The sequence below is a fragment of the Protomyctophum parallelum genome, assembly GCF_964188405.1.
Source record: "Protomyctophum parallelum genome assembly, chromosome: 21".
In the NCBI taxonomy this organism is placed as follows: Eukaryota; Metazoa; Chordata; class Actinopteri; order Myctophiformes; family Myctophidae; genus Protomyctophum; species Protomyctophum parallelum.
This window is the reverse complement of record NC_139713.1, coordinates 26616833-26634072: the sequence shown is the minus strand read 5'-3', so window position 1 is coordinate 26634072 and position 17240 is coordinate 26616833. Positions and strand designations below refer to the sequence as shown.

General features: G+C 40.6%; 2 protein-coding genes across 2 annotated transcripts; both read left to right on the top strand.

Annotated features, from left to right (window-relative positions):
* The first annotated feature begins 961 nt into the window (after positions 1-961).
* Positions 962-6443, top strand: LOC310879440 (Golgi phosphoprotein 3-like). Its single transcript, XM_083794131.1, has 5 exons — positions 962-1412; positions 2048-2179; positions 3200-3314; positions 4073-4233; positions 4333-6443. The coding sequence occupies exons 1-5, from the start codon at positions 1206-1208 to the stop codon at positions 4594-4596; spliced, it is 879 nt and encodes a 292-aa protein (XP_083650257.1). The 5' UTR covers positions 962-1205; the 3' UTR covers positions 4597-6443.
* A 4833-nt stretch (positions 6444-11276) lies between these two features.
* LOC310878913 (uncharacterized protein) lies at positions 11277-16246 on the top strand (the record flags this gene model as incomplete). Its single annotated transcript, XM_083793330.1, has 6 exons — positions 11277-11415; positions 11649-11760; positions 12181-12726; positions 13352-13369; positions 13917-14046; positions 16124-16246. 6 exons carry the CDS (start codon positions 11277-11279, stop codon positions 16244-16246), a joined length of 1068 nt encoding a protein of 355 aa, XP_083649456.1.
* Positions 16247-17240: the final 994 nt, after the last annotated feature.

The window sequence follows — 17240 nt, the reverse complement described above, 5'->3', positions numbered from 1 at the left end:
TGCCCCCCCCCCACACAAGACCTTATTTGCCCCCCACACAAGCCCCTTTTGCCCCCCCACACAAGCCCTTATTGGTCCCCCACATAAGCCCTTATTGGCCCACCACAAGCCCTTATTGGCTATACAATAAAACTTGTAAACTAGAGAGAGAGAAAGGGCACTGCCACTTTCTGCAAAAGGGCAGGTGCTCAAGCCCCCCTAGCCCCCCCCCCCCCCCCCCGCCCCTGCACGTGCCTGTGTGTGTGTGTGTGTGTGTGTGTGTGTGTGTGTGTGTGTGTGTGTGTGTGTGTGTGTGTGTGTGTGTGTGTGTGTGTGTGTGCAGTGCGCGCGAGTCGGGGCGTACTCTGGGGGGCGCATACTAGGGGCGCCTGGGGCGTTTATCAGTGTGTTAAATCTACATTAAAGCTACAATCCGTGATTTATTCCAACTACTAAAACCATAGAGTAGTAGGCCTATATTAATACTAATCTTCTCTAAAAAAAACAGTGTATCTGCATTCTGCAGTGGTTGAATGTTGTATCACTCTTCCATTGATATTAGAATTTTGGACACCTGGTTTGGCTACTGATTGATATATAGTCCTGCACCATAAAATATATTTTTTGATGAATTGAACAATGTGGACCCTGTTGTAAACAAGTGTAATGCTTAATTGGGTCGTCCACTCACAGTTGACAGTCTTTGTATTGAGTTTGTGCTTAAAATGTACTGTAAATTCTACAAACTGTTCAATCAATCAATCTCTCTCTCTCCCCTGATTCTCTCTTGAAAAGTAAACAAAACATACCAAGGGCAAGGTGGAATATGTTTGGGTTTTCCCACGTGGAAGGAAGGGGACACCCCATGGGACTGCCTGGGTTCGAATGGGAATCCTGCAAAACATAGACACATTTTACTTTACCGTATATCTATGCTGCAAAACTTCTACATTGTAGCTTTAAACGTCACCCACCGCCACCATGTTGGTTCAGAATCAGGAAGTGAAGTGAACAGAACAGATAATCCAAGTTGTTGCAGCGTTAAGGGTTACAGACAGTACAGTAGTGACATCTGCCTACATGCTGCTGCCTTTACTCGGTTAAATTCACACCTTTAGTGTTTTTAATCACTTTGATGCCGTGACGACAACCAACCATTCCTTGGCGACAGACAGACAGACAGGCAGTTTTGTTTTGTCTCATCGGACTGTGAGTCGTTCGTTATAATGACGAGCACTCTCACGCAGAGAACGTCGGGCCTCGTCCAGAGGAGGACCACCGAGGCCGACAAGGAGAGGCGATCCGACGGCGAGGAGGACACGGTGACACCGGGGGAGGAGGACGGATACGGGGAGACGGGGGGAGGCGACGCCAAAGAGACCAGACTCACACTCATGGAAGAAGTTCTGCTCCTGGGCTTGAAGGACAGAGAGGTTTGGAAGGTTTTGTTGTTGTTGTTGTTGTTGTTGTTGTGTGGTTGTTGTTTTGTTGCGCTGTCGCTCGACGCTGAAACAAGAGCACATCTAGAAGCTGCTTGTAGATCTGATCTGATATATCTGATCTACAAGCTGCTTGTAGAGTAGGCTACTTGTAGATCTGCTCTGTAAACAACCGAGCAATGATATTAGGCTTGTAAACTGGCTGATGCCAGGGAAGTGGGACCTGTACGTTTACTGCTGTCTGGCAGCCAGCTTAGCCCAGCTCAACGCTGATGTTAATTATAATAATGTACCGTAGATTAATTATCCATTTGACGGAAGCTGGCAACGTTATTCTTCAAGTGTATGTGTCAATAATGCGGGGTTATAGGTTATATAGCTGATTGTGATCGTTACGTAATCTAAGCACTAGCAGAGCAGCGTTCATTTTAGAATGTATTCGTAGTACGGGGCTTGACTGCGGCTACTACAACGTCAACGTAAGTAAGTCATACTGAATTGTTAGAGGCTCTGTGTGTTATTCATTTATTATTCATATTCTGGTACACCTCAACCCGGAACTGTGTAATAACACGTCAACTCTAATCCGCCTCTCTACATGTGTTTGGATTGCTCCTCCTCCTCCCCAGGGCTACACCTCCTTCTGGAATGACTGCATCTCCTCGGGTCTCAGAGGGTGCATGTTGATAGAGCTGGCCCTCAGGGGCCGACTGCAGCTGGAGGCCACAGGGATGAGGAGGAGAAGTCTACTGTCAAGGAAGGTAAGGGGAACAGTGTTGCCCAAAAGAAGCAAATACATGAGCACTTTAATATTCAGCTATTAGAAAAAATGTAACAACACTAATCTGGTACTGGGGTACCTGGCAGAACATGTTTTTAGATGGGGATATGCAGACAATTACATATTAATTTGGGTCTTTGAGTCTTTCAAATGTTTTAGAACCACTGGATTAAACCGCATTTAGCAAACAAATCCCAGTCCTACACAAACATTAAAATCCCATTGTCAATGAATGGAGAATTTTGCGTCATAGTTTCTGAGCAAATAGACATAGTGCTATATCTTGCCCTACCCCTAAACTTATTTGTTATATTTCTTACTATTTTAAAATAGTTCTACAAGCTCACAATGTGTTGATCTGCTAGTTGAACTATTTTAAAATGTTTTTTTCAAGATAGGAAAATAATATGGCAAAGAAGTTAAGGGATAAAGGGTAAGGCGCAACCAAGATACTGCCAATGGTATCTATTTTACGCTATGATGATGTACGATGATAAGAGCACCCCTCACTTCACACGGGTGTGATTTTTTTTCTTCCCCTCTATCGTGAACATTTTGTGCTTGAAGTTGAGCCTTGACCCTGTGTTCTGTATGGCTACTTCAGAGTCTTAAGACAGATCAGCTTTATTATCCCTTACAGGTTCTTTTATTGCTCCAGACATAAAACAAAACACCACAGTAAAACAATAACAGAATGCACAGTAGACATTAACTCATAAACACTAACTCGATTAACATGCAAATGCACAAGTGACCAGTAGTTAAAATCCAGATTTTAAACTAGAATGTTATACAGACTGAATAGTTTTTTATATTATCTACTTATCTTTCTGTGTCAGTTTGATGCTTCGACTGAATTTGGAGTGAACCCCAAATGCTACTACTTGTCTGTATTTATTTACGTGTGTGTGTGTGTGTGTGTGTGTGTGTGTGTGTGTGTGTGTGTGTGTGTGTGTGTGTGTGTGTGTGTGTGTGTGTGTGTGTGTGTGTGCGTGCGCAGGTGATCTTTAAATCAGATGCACCAACAGGAGACATGTTGCTGGACGAGGCTCTGAGACACGTAAAAGAAACCCAGCCTCCAGAAACAGTTCAGAGCTGGATAGAGCTGCTGAGCGGTACGATAAACCTGATCTGCTCACTACACAATATAGCACATGAAGTTAATATAACATCTTATTTGTATTACCAGTACTTAACTAATATGCTTTATAGTGCCCTCACTGATGTATCAAGTCATCAGACTTTTCAGCCGATATCGATCATCATAAATATGGAGGTGTTTCCACCTAGTACGTCCCTAAAACCCTAAAGGAAGTTATGTTGATGTCAGTTTACAGGCCACGGCCAGGAAAACCATGTATTGATTACACAGACTCACCTTTGACACAACTCCCAGTGTTGACTTTTAAAGGTGTGATCTGTTCAGCCACCATATGAGCTAGCCAGTAGCAGTTCAAGCCTCCAAGCAACTGTAGTGTTGCGTAACAAATTCCTGCTGTTTGTATTTGCATATGATTACCATCATTATTGCGGTCTCACACTATTGTCAAGCAAATTAATATCACACACACAACAACCTGTCTTAATTCCTGATAACTATTCAAACCAGTTTATTGGAAAAAGTTAAAGCAATGGGCAGTTGGGGTGATGTCACTGGTGTGTACCCTGTGTATGGACCAAGGGTCATCGCCATATGGGCTTGTTTGTGGTGGACATTTTTGTCAAAACATTATTTTAAGTCACATGCCCAAATTATGAAAATATTTCTGTACAGAAACGGAATATAATGCAAAAAAGCTGATTGGGTAATCATTCTTATACATTGATGTTCTTTAGAATGTCGTACTAATGCATCCTATTTCTTGTGTTTTAGGAGAGACATGGAATCCGCTGAAGCTGCACTACCAGCTTAGGAACGTCCGAGAGCGTCTCGCCAAGAACCTGGTGGAGAAAGGTGTACTCACTACAGAGAAACAGAACTTCCTACTTTTCGACATGACCACGCATCCGCTCACCAACAACAACATTAAAAAGGTGAGATATGCTGCTGCAGTCATTTATGAATGTGTATATGCATGCGAGTGCACACGCATAACAGATAAGTAATGTATAAATCACATTTGTTACATGCAGCGACTTGTCAAGAAGGTCCAAGATTCCGTCTTGGATAAATGGGTAAATGACCCACACCGGATAGACAAACGAATTCTAGCCCTAATCCTCCTGGCCCACTCGTCTGATGTTCTGGAGAACGCCTTTGCACCACTCCAGGATGAACAGTATGACCTGGGCATGAAGAGAGTCCGTACGCTGGTGGAACTGGAGCCAGAGGTGGAGAGCACCAAACCCAATGCCAATGAACTCATGTGGGCGGTGGTGGCAGCATTCACCAAATGAGAACAGCTGACTGTTTGGGATTGGAAGATCTGGCTTTGGACAATGGTATTTTGACTGGTTGGCAGACTTCGCTTAATGGGACAATCTGTTTGGTCGAGATGATGAGATGTTGTTGGTGGCCGGTTACACCAAATGACAAGACCGTTTTACAAGCTGCCCTCACACACAGAGAGAAGATGTTCTGCCATGAGTAGAAAAGTGTATTCTGATGTGACACTACAAACAGATGGGCTTCTGTTTACGATGTTAGATGACAACAAAGGGTAACTCCTGCCGTCTGCTCCATTTTCTTATTCAAGGTTAAATAAAGCAAGTAACATGCAGTTTATACTCTTACTGTTGATTAGTTTGGCGCCAGTGTCTCACACCGAAAATAACCAATCTACATGGTCACAATGCATTGCAGTGCAACGTGTTGTGAGCTATTAGATTAGCTATTTTTGGTGGGAGACAATGCATAACAAAGTTTAAATAAGGCTGTATTACTCAGACTTGCTTCTAGTACTTGATTCCCACTTGAATGATGCTTGATTCATTATCTCTATGAATCCTATCCTCTGACTTTGCCTGTTAGGAGGACAGAGATGATATGAGGAACTCAGTACATTTCTTCCATTACTGATGGTGGGGAGGGTAATTAATTTGCTTTAATTGGCCTGGAGAAAGGAAAAAAAAGGAACTAAGTCCTTAATTCAACAAAACTCTGTTATCTTCTTTGCCACTTTGATGGGGATGCATTCTATATTTTATAGAATGTGACTAGTCTTCCATTTATATTTATGTTGATAATAGCTGCTTTAGTAGCCTGCCAAATATTTTTGCACAGTGTGTGGCCCTATCATTGGGGTACAATTTAGGGGGATTTCTTTGGGTTGAATAACCCACTTCTGAAAAGGAGAATGGGAACCATTATGTTTAGCAATCATACTTTCCAAATATAAAACACCACACAATTTAACGTTCTCCCTGTTTGCCTTATAATAAAGTTCTGTTTCATTGAGAAAGCCAACATGTCCTCAGTGTGAGACAAAGATGCATGTACACAGTATAACAGACAATGGCCTACTCTGTATCAGATTAATGTGCAGGGATATCTCTGTACCTATAGCCTGCATCAGAACTGACAAAGGCCTGGAGTTGGTCATTGTTAAAATGGAAAGGTGAAATGGGCTTGTTTAGATTTTATAAGGTTTAAGTGTAACCCTTCCAGTTTTTATTCCACATATTTAGGTACTTCTCATCAAGCCTTAATAAATTAGCTTGATGTATTTGTATTCATTGTAGTCTATTCTACTACAGTGTGCTATTTACAATGTTATTTTAGGCACAGATTAAACTCAAAGACTGTATACAACTAAACATTTACCAATGTTAAACCGGTTTATGAAGTTTTATCTTTAGCTAAATCAACTCTGAATCAACCTCGGAAAACCTTGCTTATGTAAAATTCCCATTGTAAGGGATTGTATTTGGTCTGACTAATAAGATCTATATAATATTAAATCATGTCACCTTTTTGTTCAATGCCTATAGGTGTGAAGAACTGCTTAACACAGTTTACACTAAAGTGACCATGCATGTCATTGGTGGAGGGCTGGGGAACTTGCGGATGTAGCTACACAGGAAAGAATAATATAATGAATAGACATTTTACGTGTAAGATGGAAATAAAGTCAGTGAAAGGGATCTTGTGTCCTATCCTCTACTTATGTATGCTTTTGTATTGCCACATAAAATAAAGGATAGATCCTTTAAGTGCCTCAATTCAGTACAAATTCTCTCTGTTGTCCTGTTATTCTGTTACAGATTGTTTTGTTTAAAAATTAAAAAGGATAGTAGATGCTTAACTCCGTTCAGTGTTTTTATTTATTAGTCCTAAGCTAGGTAAGGGTATATGTGTGGGTTCATTGGGGATATTAGAACCCATTTTGGTGTAAGCAAATGTTATGTTTTAGCTATTGAAAAATAGCAGATCTACAAGCTCATAGCGCACTACCAAGTGGTGTGCTACGAACTTGTAGGTCTGCTATTTTCAGAAAACTCAGGATGTAGAAGACATTTTTAGAATCTGATCTCAGGTCAAAATGGGTTAACCACTTGACCATCGAAAGCTACTTTTTTAATAAGCCACAGTGGATTGATTGACTATTTTCTGTCACAGAAAGACAAATTATATGACATGTTACAGTACAATATATAACAATATTGTACAAAAGAAAAAAACATCTAACACTGAGAAGAACAAAGGTCCTCTACAGTGGAATAAACCTGTACTTGAACACCATGTACTTCTGAGGCAATACATTAAAAATACTAATGCTTAGACTATATCTTACCAGAGGACGGAGAAAATAAAAAAACATTTCCCATTAAATGAGAGAAAGTATTTCTAGCAAAGAGTTGACCAGTGATCAGTTCTAAAACATTTCATTGAGACAAAGTGTTTCAAATCACTTTTATTGGACATAGCCCCACAGTAAATGAGTTTACAATTATATTGAAATGGAAAAATATATAATTGGTAAAAAAAAGAAGAAGAAAGTCTTATGTGCTTTAACCAAATAAGTCAAGCTTCCAGAGAAGCTTCCAGTACTTCTGTCTTCATGGTAGCATATACACATGTCTGGTATACATGAAACGCATGCAACACTATGCTCCTCAGCAGAAGTTCTCATTTCCATTCGAGTTCTCGCTGCAGTTCATCCATGGATCTGCGCTGATAGAGCCACATTTCAGCATGGTACTCCTGATCCGCCGTACTCCTGCAAGTTGTACTTTGATCACTTTTGTCCAGGATTTGCCATTCCACCTGACACCTGCATTTCTCTGCAGTAGTGAAGAGGGTCCAATTCCATAACCACAACTCTTCTTGGTGTCTGGATGACTGCGTTATCATTTTCTCTTGGATTGCAGTTAGCTCGTCTCACTTGAATTTGATGACATTCTTATAGTTCTTGGTCAGGATTTCCAGTAATTTGTATCTCCAGTGGAGATTGTCCCCAACTTTACGGAGCTCATGTGCACAGAGCACAACTGTCGCTGTATGATCTGAGGAAAGAAAGAGCATTAATGAATGAATGAATGATTTTGACATACATTATGACATTACACATTGTATGGATATCAACAGCCTACACATGATGCATCACTTAATCCATCTCCCACCAAAAAAGGAACAGGCTGAAGGTCAGGGCTTATTATTACACATAGGGCTATATCTTGCGTCACCCATTTAGGCCTGACGTAGAAATAAAAATAAAAGTTCGCTCTGAAAGAATATATACATATTCAAAGATTTGTGCCGCATTTTTAAGAATTTTCTAAAATAGCAGACCTACAAGTTCATAGCGCGCCACTCGGTGGCACGCTATGAGCTTGTAGATCTGCTATTTTTCAATAGCTAAATTATAACATAATGTTTAAAACACCAAAAGGGGTTCCCGCCCAAAATGGGTTAACCCTTTTCCTTAAACGTATTTGCCATTTTTCACACAAAATAAAAAATAAATGATTTAATCAAAAATATCAGCAGTACTCAGTAGGCTGTAGGTCTAGCTACACATAGACTAAACTGTTACACTGTATATGGGCAGGTTATATTAATTAAATCTGCTGGTGTAGGATACTCACCATGGCCAGTCATTCTGAAGATCTGCTTCGCTTTCACAGACACAAAAGCACAGCTCAGACTTGTATATCTCTGTAGTTCTGTCTTGACAAGTAGAACAGGTTTGTACTATTGATAGCAGGGCAGTGTTATATACTGTACTGGTGACGTCATTTACACAGTCGTGGAACCCCCTCTGTCAGTGCCAAGTCCCTCCCTGTCTTGTTACACTGTTTACAATGTTATTACACTCACTCAGTCAGTTGGAATAACAACAAAAATCCCTTATCACTCATTCATGTCCTGTTTTTTTTTTATGTGTACCTTCATATTCCATATTTTCTCATGCAATAATATGACAAAGCATGTTGTTTGATAGCTGTCCTGCATTACTGTACATTTGGGAGGACTTGCACACTTACAGTACAAGATAATTTGGTTTGGTTTATATCTTATAAGCTAGTTCTGCACTGATAGAATGGCACAACAACAACAACAGCGGCGGCGGTGGCTCAGGGGTAGAGTGCCTGGATGGTAACCGTAAGGTTGCCAGTTCGAACCCGGGCTCCCCCAGAGTTACTGTCGAAGTGTCCTTGAGCAAGACACTGAACCCCTAATTGCTCCCGATGTGCTAGTTGGTGCCTTGCATGGTTTCCGCTGCCATCGGTGTATGAATGTGTGTGTGAATGCGTGAATGTAATGCACAATCTCTGTAAAGCGCCTTGGATAAAGGCGCTATATAAATTTACCATTTAACAACAACAGTGGACAGGAAATTCTGTCCCTATTCTGTGTCTGACTCAACACTGTCAGATCAATCATCAAGTATTATAACTATAAGACAGTGGTGAACAATATAGTTGTAGTTAAAGTGCTTGGTGTGGAAGGCCCTTTAGTCTACTCAATATTTGTCATTATCCCAGGTGCATGGCCGACATCATCCATGTTACTTTGAGCTGGGTGGCTTAATTTCAGGACTGTGTAACTTCACAGTTCACACAATTAAATCCAAATATAGTTAAGTCTCTCTTTGGATTTGACATCAATTACAGGCACAGTACAATGTACAATATAGGTCAATGGTTTCATTGATAAGAAGGCCTGTAATCTGCATACATGTGCCATCTGGAAATGTTTTATGACATTGTTAACTTGTTGAGGCATGTCCAGACTATCAAAATAGTAGTAGTACAAAAACATTACATATCTGGAGTCAGGTGACAAGAACTGGTAGTTAAATTATTTTATCTTCATTATTTGTAACTGGTAAATAGAGTCAGACTGCAGTTACAACAGCTGTAGCCTGTTGCTACACTTATGAATGGAACAGAACCTTAGTTAGTAGCTATCACACCTGTAAAGGATGTAACATTAGTCTACTATTTAATGTCAATATGTGAAAAAGGTCTAGAAGATCTTGTCTCCAGTGTCATCTAGTAAATCACACTGTGACTGTCCCTCAGGCATTGATCTATGGTAGACTTTACCAAGTAGACCTACAAGCCAATGTATAAGGGACAGTGGCTGGGGCGGGAGTGGCTCAGGGGTAGAGTAGATCAGTAGAACAACCAGAGGTGAATCCAACGTTTCCAGTTCAATCCCGCGCTCCCCAAGAGTTAAGGTCGAAGTGTCCTTGAGCAAGACTCTGAACACCAATGTGCAGGTTGGTGCCTTGCATGGTTTCCTCGTCCATCGGTGTATGAATATGTGTGTGAATGGGTGAATGTAATGCAAAATGTAAAGCGCTTTGGATAAAAGTGCTATATAAATGCACCATTTACACTTTCAGGACAGATGTTGGTGATAATTTGATCAGAACTTGTACGGTATGCAACTTGAATTATGTTTCTCAATTTGTTTTGGGAAGTTGTTTTGTCAGCCAAGTACTGTAAATAATAGTATAAAGCACAGATTTGTTTTGGGAAAGTTACACTTTACATAACGTGACACTGCTAATGGTGATAAGACTTTCATATTTAGGTTGACTTAGTTTGAAAACTGGTCTCCACACAGCTGTGGCAATAAATGTCACATGACTAATTATGGATGTAGATAAGATAGGAACTGTTTTATAAGGGTGCTATTAGAAACTAGGCCAAATCAACTCTAATAATGCTTCCATAATTTTAACTGGACTGGATATCCAATCAAGCTCCAATTAGGGCCATAACCCTTTAAACCACACACAGTATGTACTTTGTTGGCTGGGGTCCCACAGTGGCCTACTGTACGTGGTCGCCGTCTTTGTTCCCTTTACACTATGTAATGTGTTTTCTTTTTTTTTCTTTTGCTTTGTATTTCCTGATTTCTTTCACTGGGGATATGTGATAATTGCTTTGAAAATACTATGTTGTAAAGAAAAATCTATAAACATAAGAAACTAAAACCAGAAAGCAGGCAGTGAGCTTGTAGATCTGCTATTTTCTCTGAATGTTGGTTAAAGAACCTCAACATTCATATCATGAAGTTCAGACTGCAGCGAAGCAGACATTAAAATGATAAAAAATAGTTACAATTGCAGTACAAAGCTATTTAAACCCTGAATGGAACACACAACCATAATTAATAGCATTGGTTAATACTGTGTAATGTGTTTGTTTACCCTTTGGCCTAGGCCTATACAATTTCATGTCAATATGTCTGTTGGGAAAAAAGGTCTATTCTATTGTATGAATGAAAACATAATTATTCTGAGGCTGACAGCCAATCACAACATCATAACTGTCCCTCCAGGTATGGTTGTATCCATATGCACGTCACCCTGACGTGCAATAGACTGAAACACACATACAGTAAGATAAGGCAAGATAAGATTCATTTTTATTGAGCCCATTTCATGATAGTAGCAACAGCAGTGATGGAATATTTGGGTCAAGAGACATTTCAAGAAAGACACAAATAAACAAATATAGAATTTGTTGAATCATCTTTTCTATGGATTAAAGGGCAAAGCACAATTAACAGGCTTGTCAGGCTATATATGAATCAATATCATATTATAGATAGTATACTATCTATCTACAATTTTCTCTATTAGGACCAGGACTTGAGGGTGGACAGACATATGCTGCAAATGGCAGCCCCTGCCCAACCAGAAGCCAGGGTGAAGATCACAGACTATGCAGTATGCAGAGAGGGTCGTTCCTCAGTACAGGGACATGCTTTCAAGGAGCATTTCAGGATGACACGCACAACCTTTGCAGTCCTAGCAGGTCCTTAACATGCCATCTATGTGTTTTACTCTCTTGGTGCTCTTGCATGATACTGACCAAAAATATTTTAGTCTTCCTGGAGTCTACTACACTAACCCTGACATGATTTTAACCAATATATTGACCATGCAGAACTGACCTGCAGGAGGGTTAATGTTGTATAAAGCACTTTGAATTACCATATTGAAATGTGCTCCACAAATAAGTTACATTTGTCTTGCTTTGCTTAACAGAGCAAATTGCAGAGGACCTGATCAACCAACATGGAGTGGGCCGATCATCCATTCCAGCCTCCAAGCAGCTGTTGATTGTTCTGTGGCTATTGGGCAACCAGGAGTCATTCAAGTAACTTAGCCTAGTGACATATTATACCTTCATTAGTTCATTAGCTACTACTAACTATATCAACGAGTCCATTCAATCACAAACTACACACCGATACCACCAAAATGTAGAACGCCCTACCAACAGCCATTAAGACATGTGAATCCCTTGACTCCTTCAAAACTGCCCCCCACCCCCGTTTCCCCTTTAGAATTGATAATTGTGTATATTTGTATGTCTCTAAATGTTCTGATGAATTAATGGTGGACCCTGTTGTAAACAAGTGTAATGCTTTATCATGGTGTCGTCCACAGTAACAGTTTTTGTATTGAGTTGTGCTTTCGTTTGAAATGTACCCATTCTGCAAACTGTTAATCAATCAATCACACAAAGTACTGCATTTTGTATTGACGAATACAAATATTTCTTTCTCCTCGGCAGGGGGATCAGTGACCGTTTCAATGTGACAAAGTCAACAGTAGAGGCCTGCTTCAAGAGAGTCCTGAAAGCATTGTCTCGGATCGCAAAAACTGTTATAGTATGGCCTACTGGGCCCAGGGTAGCAGAGATCATAAAGGGTTTCAGTAAAAACTATAGCTTCCCCAAAGTGATTGGAGCCATTGATGGGAATGGGACCCATATCCCAATCAAGGCTCCCCTGAAGTACCCAGAGTCTTATTTAAACCGAAAGGGTTTCCACGGCATCCACCTGCAAGCAGTCTGTGACCACAGCATGGCCTTCACAGACTGCTTCAGTGGATATCCTGCTTCGGTGCATGATGCCAGGGTTTACAGAGAGTCCGATTTGGCTGCAAGAATTGAAGCCAACCCTGAGCAGATGATGCCAGACGACACACACATCATTGGAGACCCTGCCTACCCCCTACAGCCGTGGTTGTTGGTCAGGTTCAAAGATAATGGCCACCTGACCCTAGAGCAGCAACATTACAACTTGGCTCTGTCGGGCACCAGGACGACCATTGAAAGGTTTGTAATAGTTATATTTAGTGCAACCATACTTCACACCTTTCACGCTGGTTGGTTTAGCAATAATTTGTCCATTTGTATAATGTGATTGTTCCTATTATAAAGGATGGTGTTTGTGGTACATATTAAGGACCACTTCACCACTTTTCAACTTATCTTCATATAATAGGTCCTCACTAATAATCACAATAAAATGGCACATTTGTTTTCTACTCGGTCTGTGTCTCATAGGAGGGCTATGGGCAGTTCAGAAACCCGTCCACCAGTGACATCATCGATGGGGAATACAAGCTAATAGAAACTGCAGGCTATCGTTCTCACGATAATACAAATCTAAACATTTTTGTTTCTTGTTTAAAGAAATTATCTGCCTAACGATGATGTCTCTGGTGGACGGGTTTCTGATCTGCCCACAGCCCTCCTATGAGACACAGACAGCGACAGACAGAAATAAATGGTGCCATTTTATCATGATTATTAGTATGGACGTATTATATGAAGATAGGTTGAGAAGTGGTCCTTTAACAGGCAAATAGTGTAATAGCTATCACTGCAATCCTGCAGGTCTCATACCTTTTGACACTTCTAACATGACTATCACTGTGCTGTTACATTCTGTATACAGGGCTTTTGCACTCCTTAACCCATTCTGACCTGAGATCAGATTCTAAAAATGTCAGTCGTTAGAATAGCAGACCTACAAGTTTGTATATGAGCTTGTAGATCTGCTATTTTTAAATAGCTAAAGCATAACATGATGCCGACACCAAAATGGGTGCCCGGTCAGAATGGGTTAAAGGGATTGTGACATAAAAAAAAAGTTTTGGAATTGTTCTTATTTTTTTTAGGTTTTCTAATCTCAATTGCACCCAAAAAACATGAACTTTTAACATTCAGTATATTTTCTGTGATCTGGGGTTTTCTGGCTCAAACGGGTGCTCTGATTTGCCGGCAGTAAGTGATGTAAGACCCTGCAAATCCCATATATGTCAATGGGATTTGCCAGCAGATGTCACTGTTTTCACTGTGTTGCCTGTTTTCATTGTAGCTCAAAAGGCTTCCAAACCAAAAAGAAAACTTCAGACCACAGAAAATCCACTGAATGTTCAAAGTTCAGGTTTTTTGGGTGTAATTGAGGTCATAAAACCTAAAAGAAAAAGAAATGAAAATGAATGTCATAAAACCTTTAAAGGACGCTTTCGCCGCCTGAAGTATCCAGACATGAACAGGATTGACTTGATCCCGCTGTGTGTCATGGCCTGCTGCGTACTCCATAATGTATGTCTAGCCAATGAAGAGGAGGTGGAGGACATGATCCAGGTATGCCATAAATAACTACTAACTCGGTTGATAATTCACATCACAGGAGTCACAAATAAAAAAAGTAATTGAAAAGACACGGCCCCTCACATAATTTAGGAGGGCAGTATGAGTCACCAGAACCAAGGTTTTTATTTTCAATGGGTTTGTATAGGAAGGGGGCATATGTCTGATAAAATTAATATCAAATATCTAAATACTGAATCAAGCAACTTAAACATCTGTGGTGTTCACAAAAGTTAAAATGATTTTAAAAGTTAGGATGGAGATTGTCTCTCCGCCATGTGGCAGCCGTTCTATGGAAAACAGGACAGTGGTCTTTAAAAGTAAACCTTAGACAAGTGCAATCCTAACACAAACAAACTTCACAGGATGGACAGGAAGAGCTACAGTACATGAGGATCCACCACAGGAGGAGCGTCATGACCAGGACAGGGTGCTGTTCGTTGCAGAACTGCATCAGGAGCATGATCGCTGGCAGGCAGTTGGCACTCGGAAGAGGAACTACATCGCCTCCATATTCACTCCACATTTATAGTTGAATGTCCCCATTTCATCACTACACACAAACTCACATCTTGTTGCCACAGTTTGACATCATTGAAACATGTTTGTTTTTTTTACTTGGTATATGACATGCCCAGAATAGGGACGCGGTCGCCAGGTAGTGGTGGATCGTAACTAAGTACTATTAATTTAAGTAACATTTTGAGCTATTTGTACTTCAGCCCTAGTTACAGATTGCAGCCATTTGAAAATAGCCCATCTACCAGCTCACACTGTGTCGCAATGCATTGTGAGATTGTATATCGCCTATTTTCCAACATTTGAAAACATGTAATGTGACATTCTGCATAATGAGTACTTTCTACTTTTGCTACTAACTAACATTTCCCATTCACTTGTCTGGGCACACAAGTCACTTGTCCGGAGCACAAGCACACACAAATATAGTGAACTAAGTTGGTTTTGGTGAATGCATTGGTTTGAATATTGAATGATCTTGCATGTGTTCCAAATACACAGCATAGATAGATTGTCCTATCCGTGCATGGTTAACAGACAGACCTTGTCTGCATTTAAACTTGTAGCACTGAATGTTCACTCACCCAACAATTAATTCCTAAGACTTGTAGTTGTTTTGGGGAGTAGTTGCATATTAATTTGAAAGTTATGGCAGAAAATTTATTTAGTAAAATATCTCCACTTTTCACTGTAAAATCCTGATGTTTCGGGGAATGGTTCACTCAAAGTCAGAACTGAACTGTCAGAACAAGTGAAAGTCAAATAATTTTGTCAAATAAACTGGTTCTGAAGCTTGCATCTTTCAAATGTTTATTTTCATAAATGCAAAAACAATTTAGACCAATGTACAGCTTAGGCATTAGCACTGGGTAACATATGATACATCATGTTGATTTTCTCATTTAATTGTCAATGGCATTTAATGTTTGTTGGCACAAAAAAGGCGATTTGATCAGAAAATAAACTCAAATGTAGTAAATTAAATTAATTTTTCATTTGTCTTTGCCACCATTAGCTCCAACATCTTGTTCTGCTGTTGCAGTATTTGGCCCAACATCCCCAATTTTTCTGTATGGCGTTGTGATATCTGTTCTGCCCTCCTCTCTGCCGCTTCTTCCCGTTCCTTGGCTTCTATTCTATATTCTTTAAGCCAAGTCGGCTCCTCTGCACTTTTTCTTTTTCTTTTTCTAGCTTTGTCTTGGTCATCTGGTCCGGTGGGTGGTGGTGGGGTGTAGATGGGTGAAGGTAGGACAGGGGTGAATGGTGGTAGGATGATGTTGGAAGGAGGCTGAGAGTTGGGCAGAGGTGTAGGGATGGTGGCTGGTGGCTTAAAACCACTGCTGCTACTGGCTGTTGACAGGGGGTTTATGTTGGGGAACTTGTGCAGCAGAGCATCCAGGGCAGCATAATAGGGGCATGTAGCTCTGCCAGCACCAGACCTCTTATTATGAGCCAGTGTGTCCTTGTACACCTTCAGCATCCCTTTCCACTTGTTGCTGCATTGTGTACCAGTAAGTTCATATCCTCCTTTTCCCATTTCCCTGGCTAACAGCTCCCAAGCCTTTTTCTTGGTCATCTTGACAGAGGAGAAGTTCTCTCTGTGCTCTTCAAAGAGAGCGATGAGGAGCAGGATAGCAGGATGCGTCCAAATGAATCCTGCCTCAGGCTCAGCTGACTGCTGCTGACTGGACTGGCCCAGACTGGAGTCACTGGACACAGTGTCCTGCTGACTGGACCCTAAAACAAGTGAATGAATATAATTGTAAGAATGTTAAGGGTAATTTGGTTTAAGTGTGCAAGTTTAGAGACAAACAGAACCAAAGTGTTCCAGCAGGACTGTAGGTTCCAAAGCCCGTGAAGCAGTAAGCTTGACTCCAAAAAATAATCCACGTCCACTGTAGATTAACTTTTTAGTTTTTACTTGACAAAAAGGTGTAGGCCTACAGAACAACAAAACATGCGATACAAAAAAGTGTTCAAAAACGATTTCTGAAGTGTCTTAATATTTTTCAACGTGGTTTAGTATTTCCAAAGTGGGTCAAAAAACTGTAGCTGCTCTCAGGCTTCCAGCTCTGAACTAACTAAAAACCTGCTGGACACAGCTGCTGATAATGCACACTGAATTAACTGGCTTGCTGGCTTCTACTCAAATAGGCTGGATTCTTAATTGGCTCTATTAACTCAGTTAAGACTCAGGCTGCACAAAATGTGTAATCAAGAAATGTCCTTCAATATAGTACACACAATTAAATAACTAAAATGCACTCATAAACATTTTCTGTTCTAAATATGGCTCTCACAAGGACAACTAGCTAAGGCTACTGAGTTATAAGACTACTATCATTTATAGCAGTGGTTCTCAAAGTGGGGTTCAGGGACCCTGTGCTGGGGGGGGGGGGGTTCCGAGTAAAATGAGCAACAGTTTAATTTACAGTTTAATCCCCGGGGTCTGAATAAACATGGGCCAGCCAAAGTCATGTACATGGTGAAGTTGGTGAACACTTGTATGGTGATGTACAGATGTACAGTAGGCTACTTAGCCATAGCTTAGCTTCCTCTTACTAGTTACTACAGACAATAAATACTCGTTGTTAACTAAACGTTGCTTATCATTGAAAGGTAATTCATAACATTAGTTTTTACCTGCTGTTGGTCTGCACGTTGATGCG

Bases quoted from the DNA above. Each gene is read 5' to 3' on its own strand.
- LOC310879440 (XM_083794131.1), top strand. From the start codon at position 1,206: ATGACGAGCACTCTCACGCAGAGAACGTCGGGCCTCGTCCAGAGGAGG. The intron at 3,315-4,072 runs GTACGATAAACC...CTTGTGTTTTAG, and splicing joins CTGGATAGAGCTGCTGAGCG to GAGAGACATGGAATCCGCTG. The intron at 4,234-4,332 runs GTGAGATATGCT...TGTTACATGCAG, and splicing joins CCAACAACAACATTAAAAAG to CGACTTGTCAAGAAGGTCCA.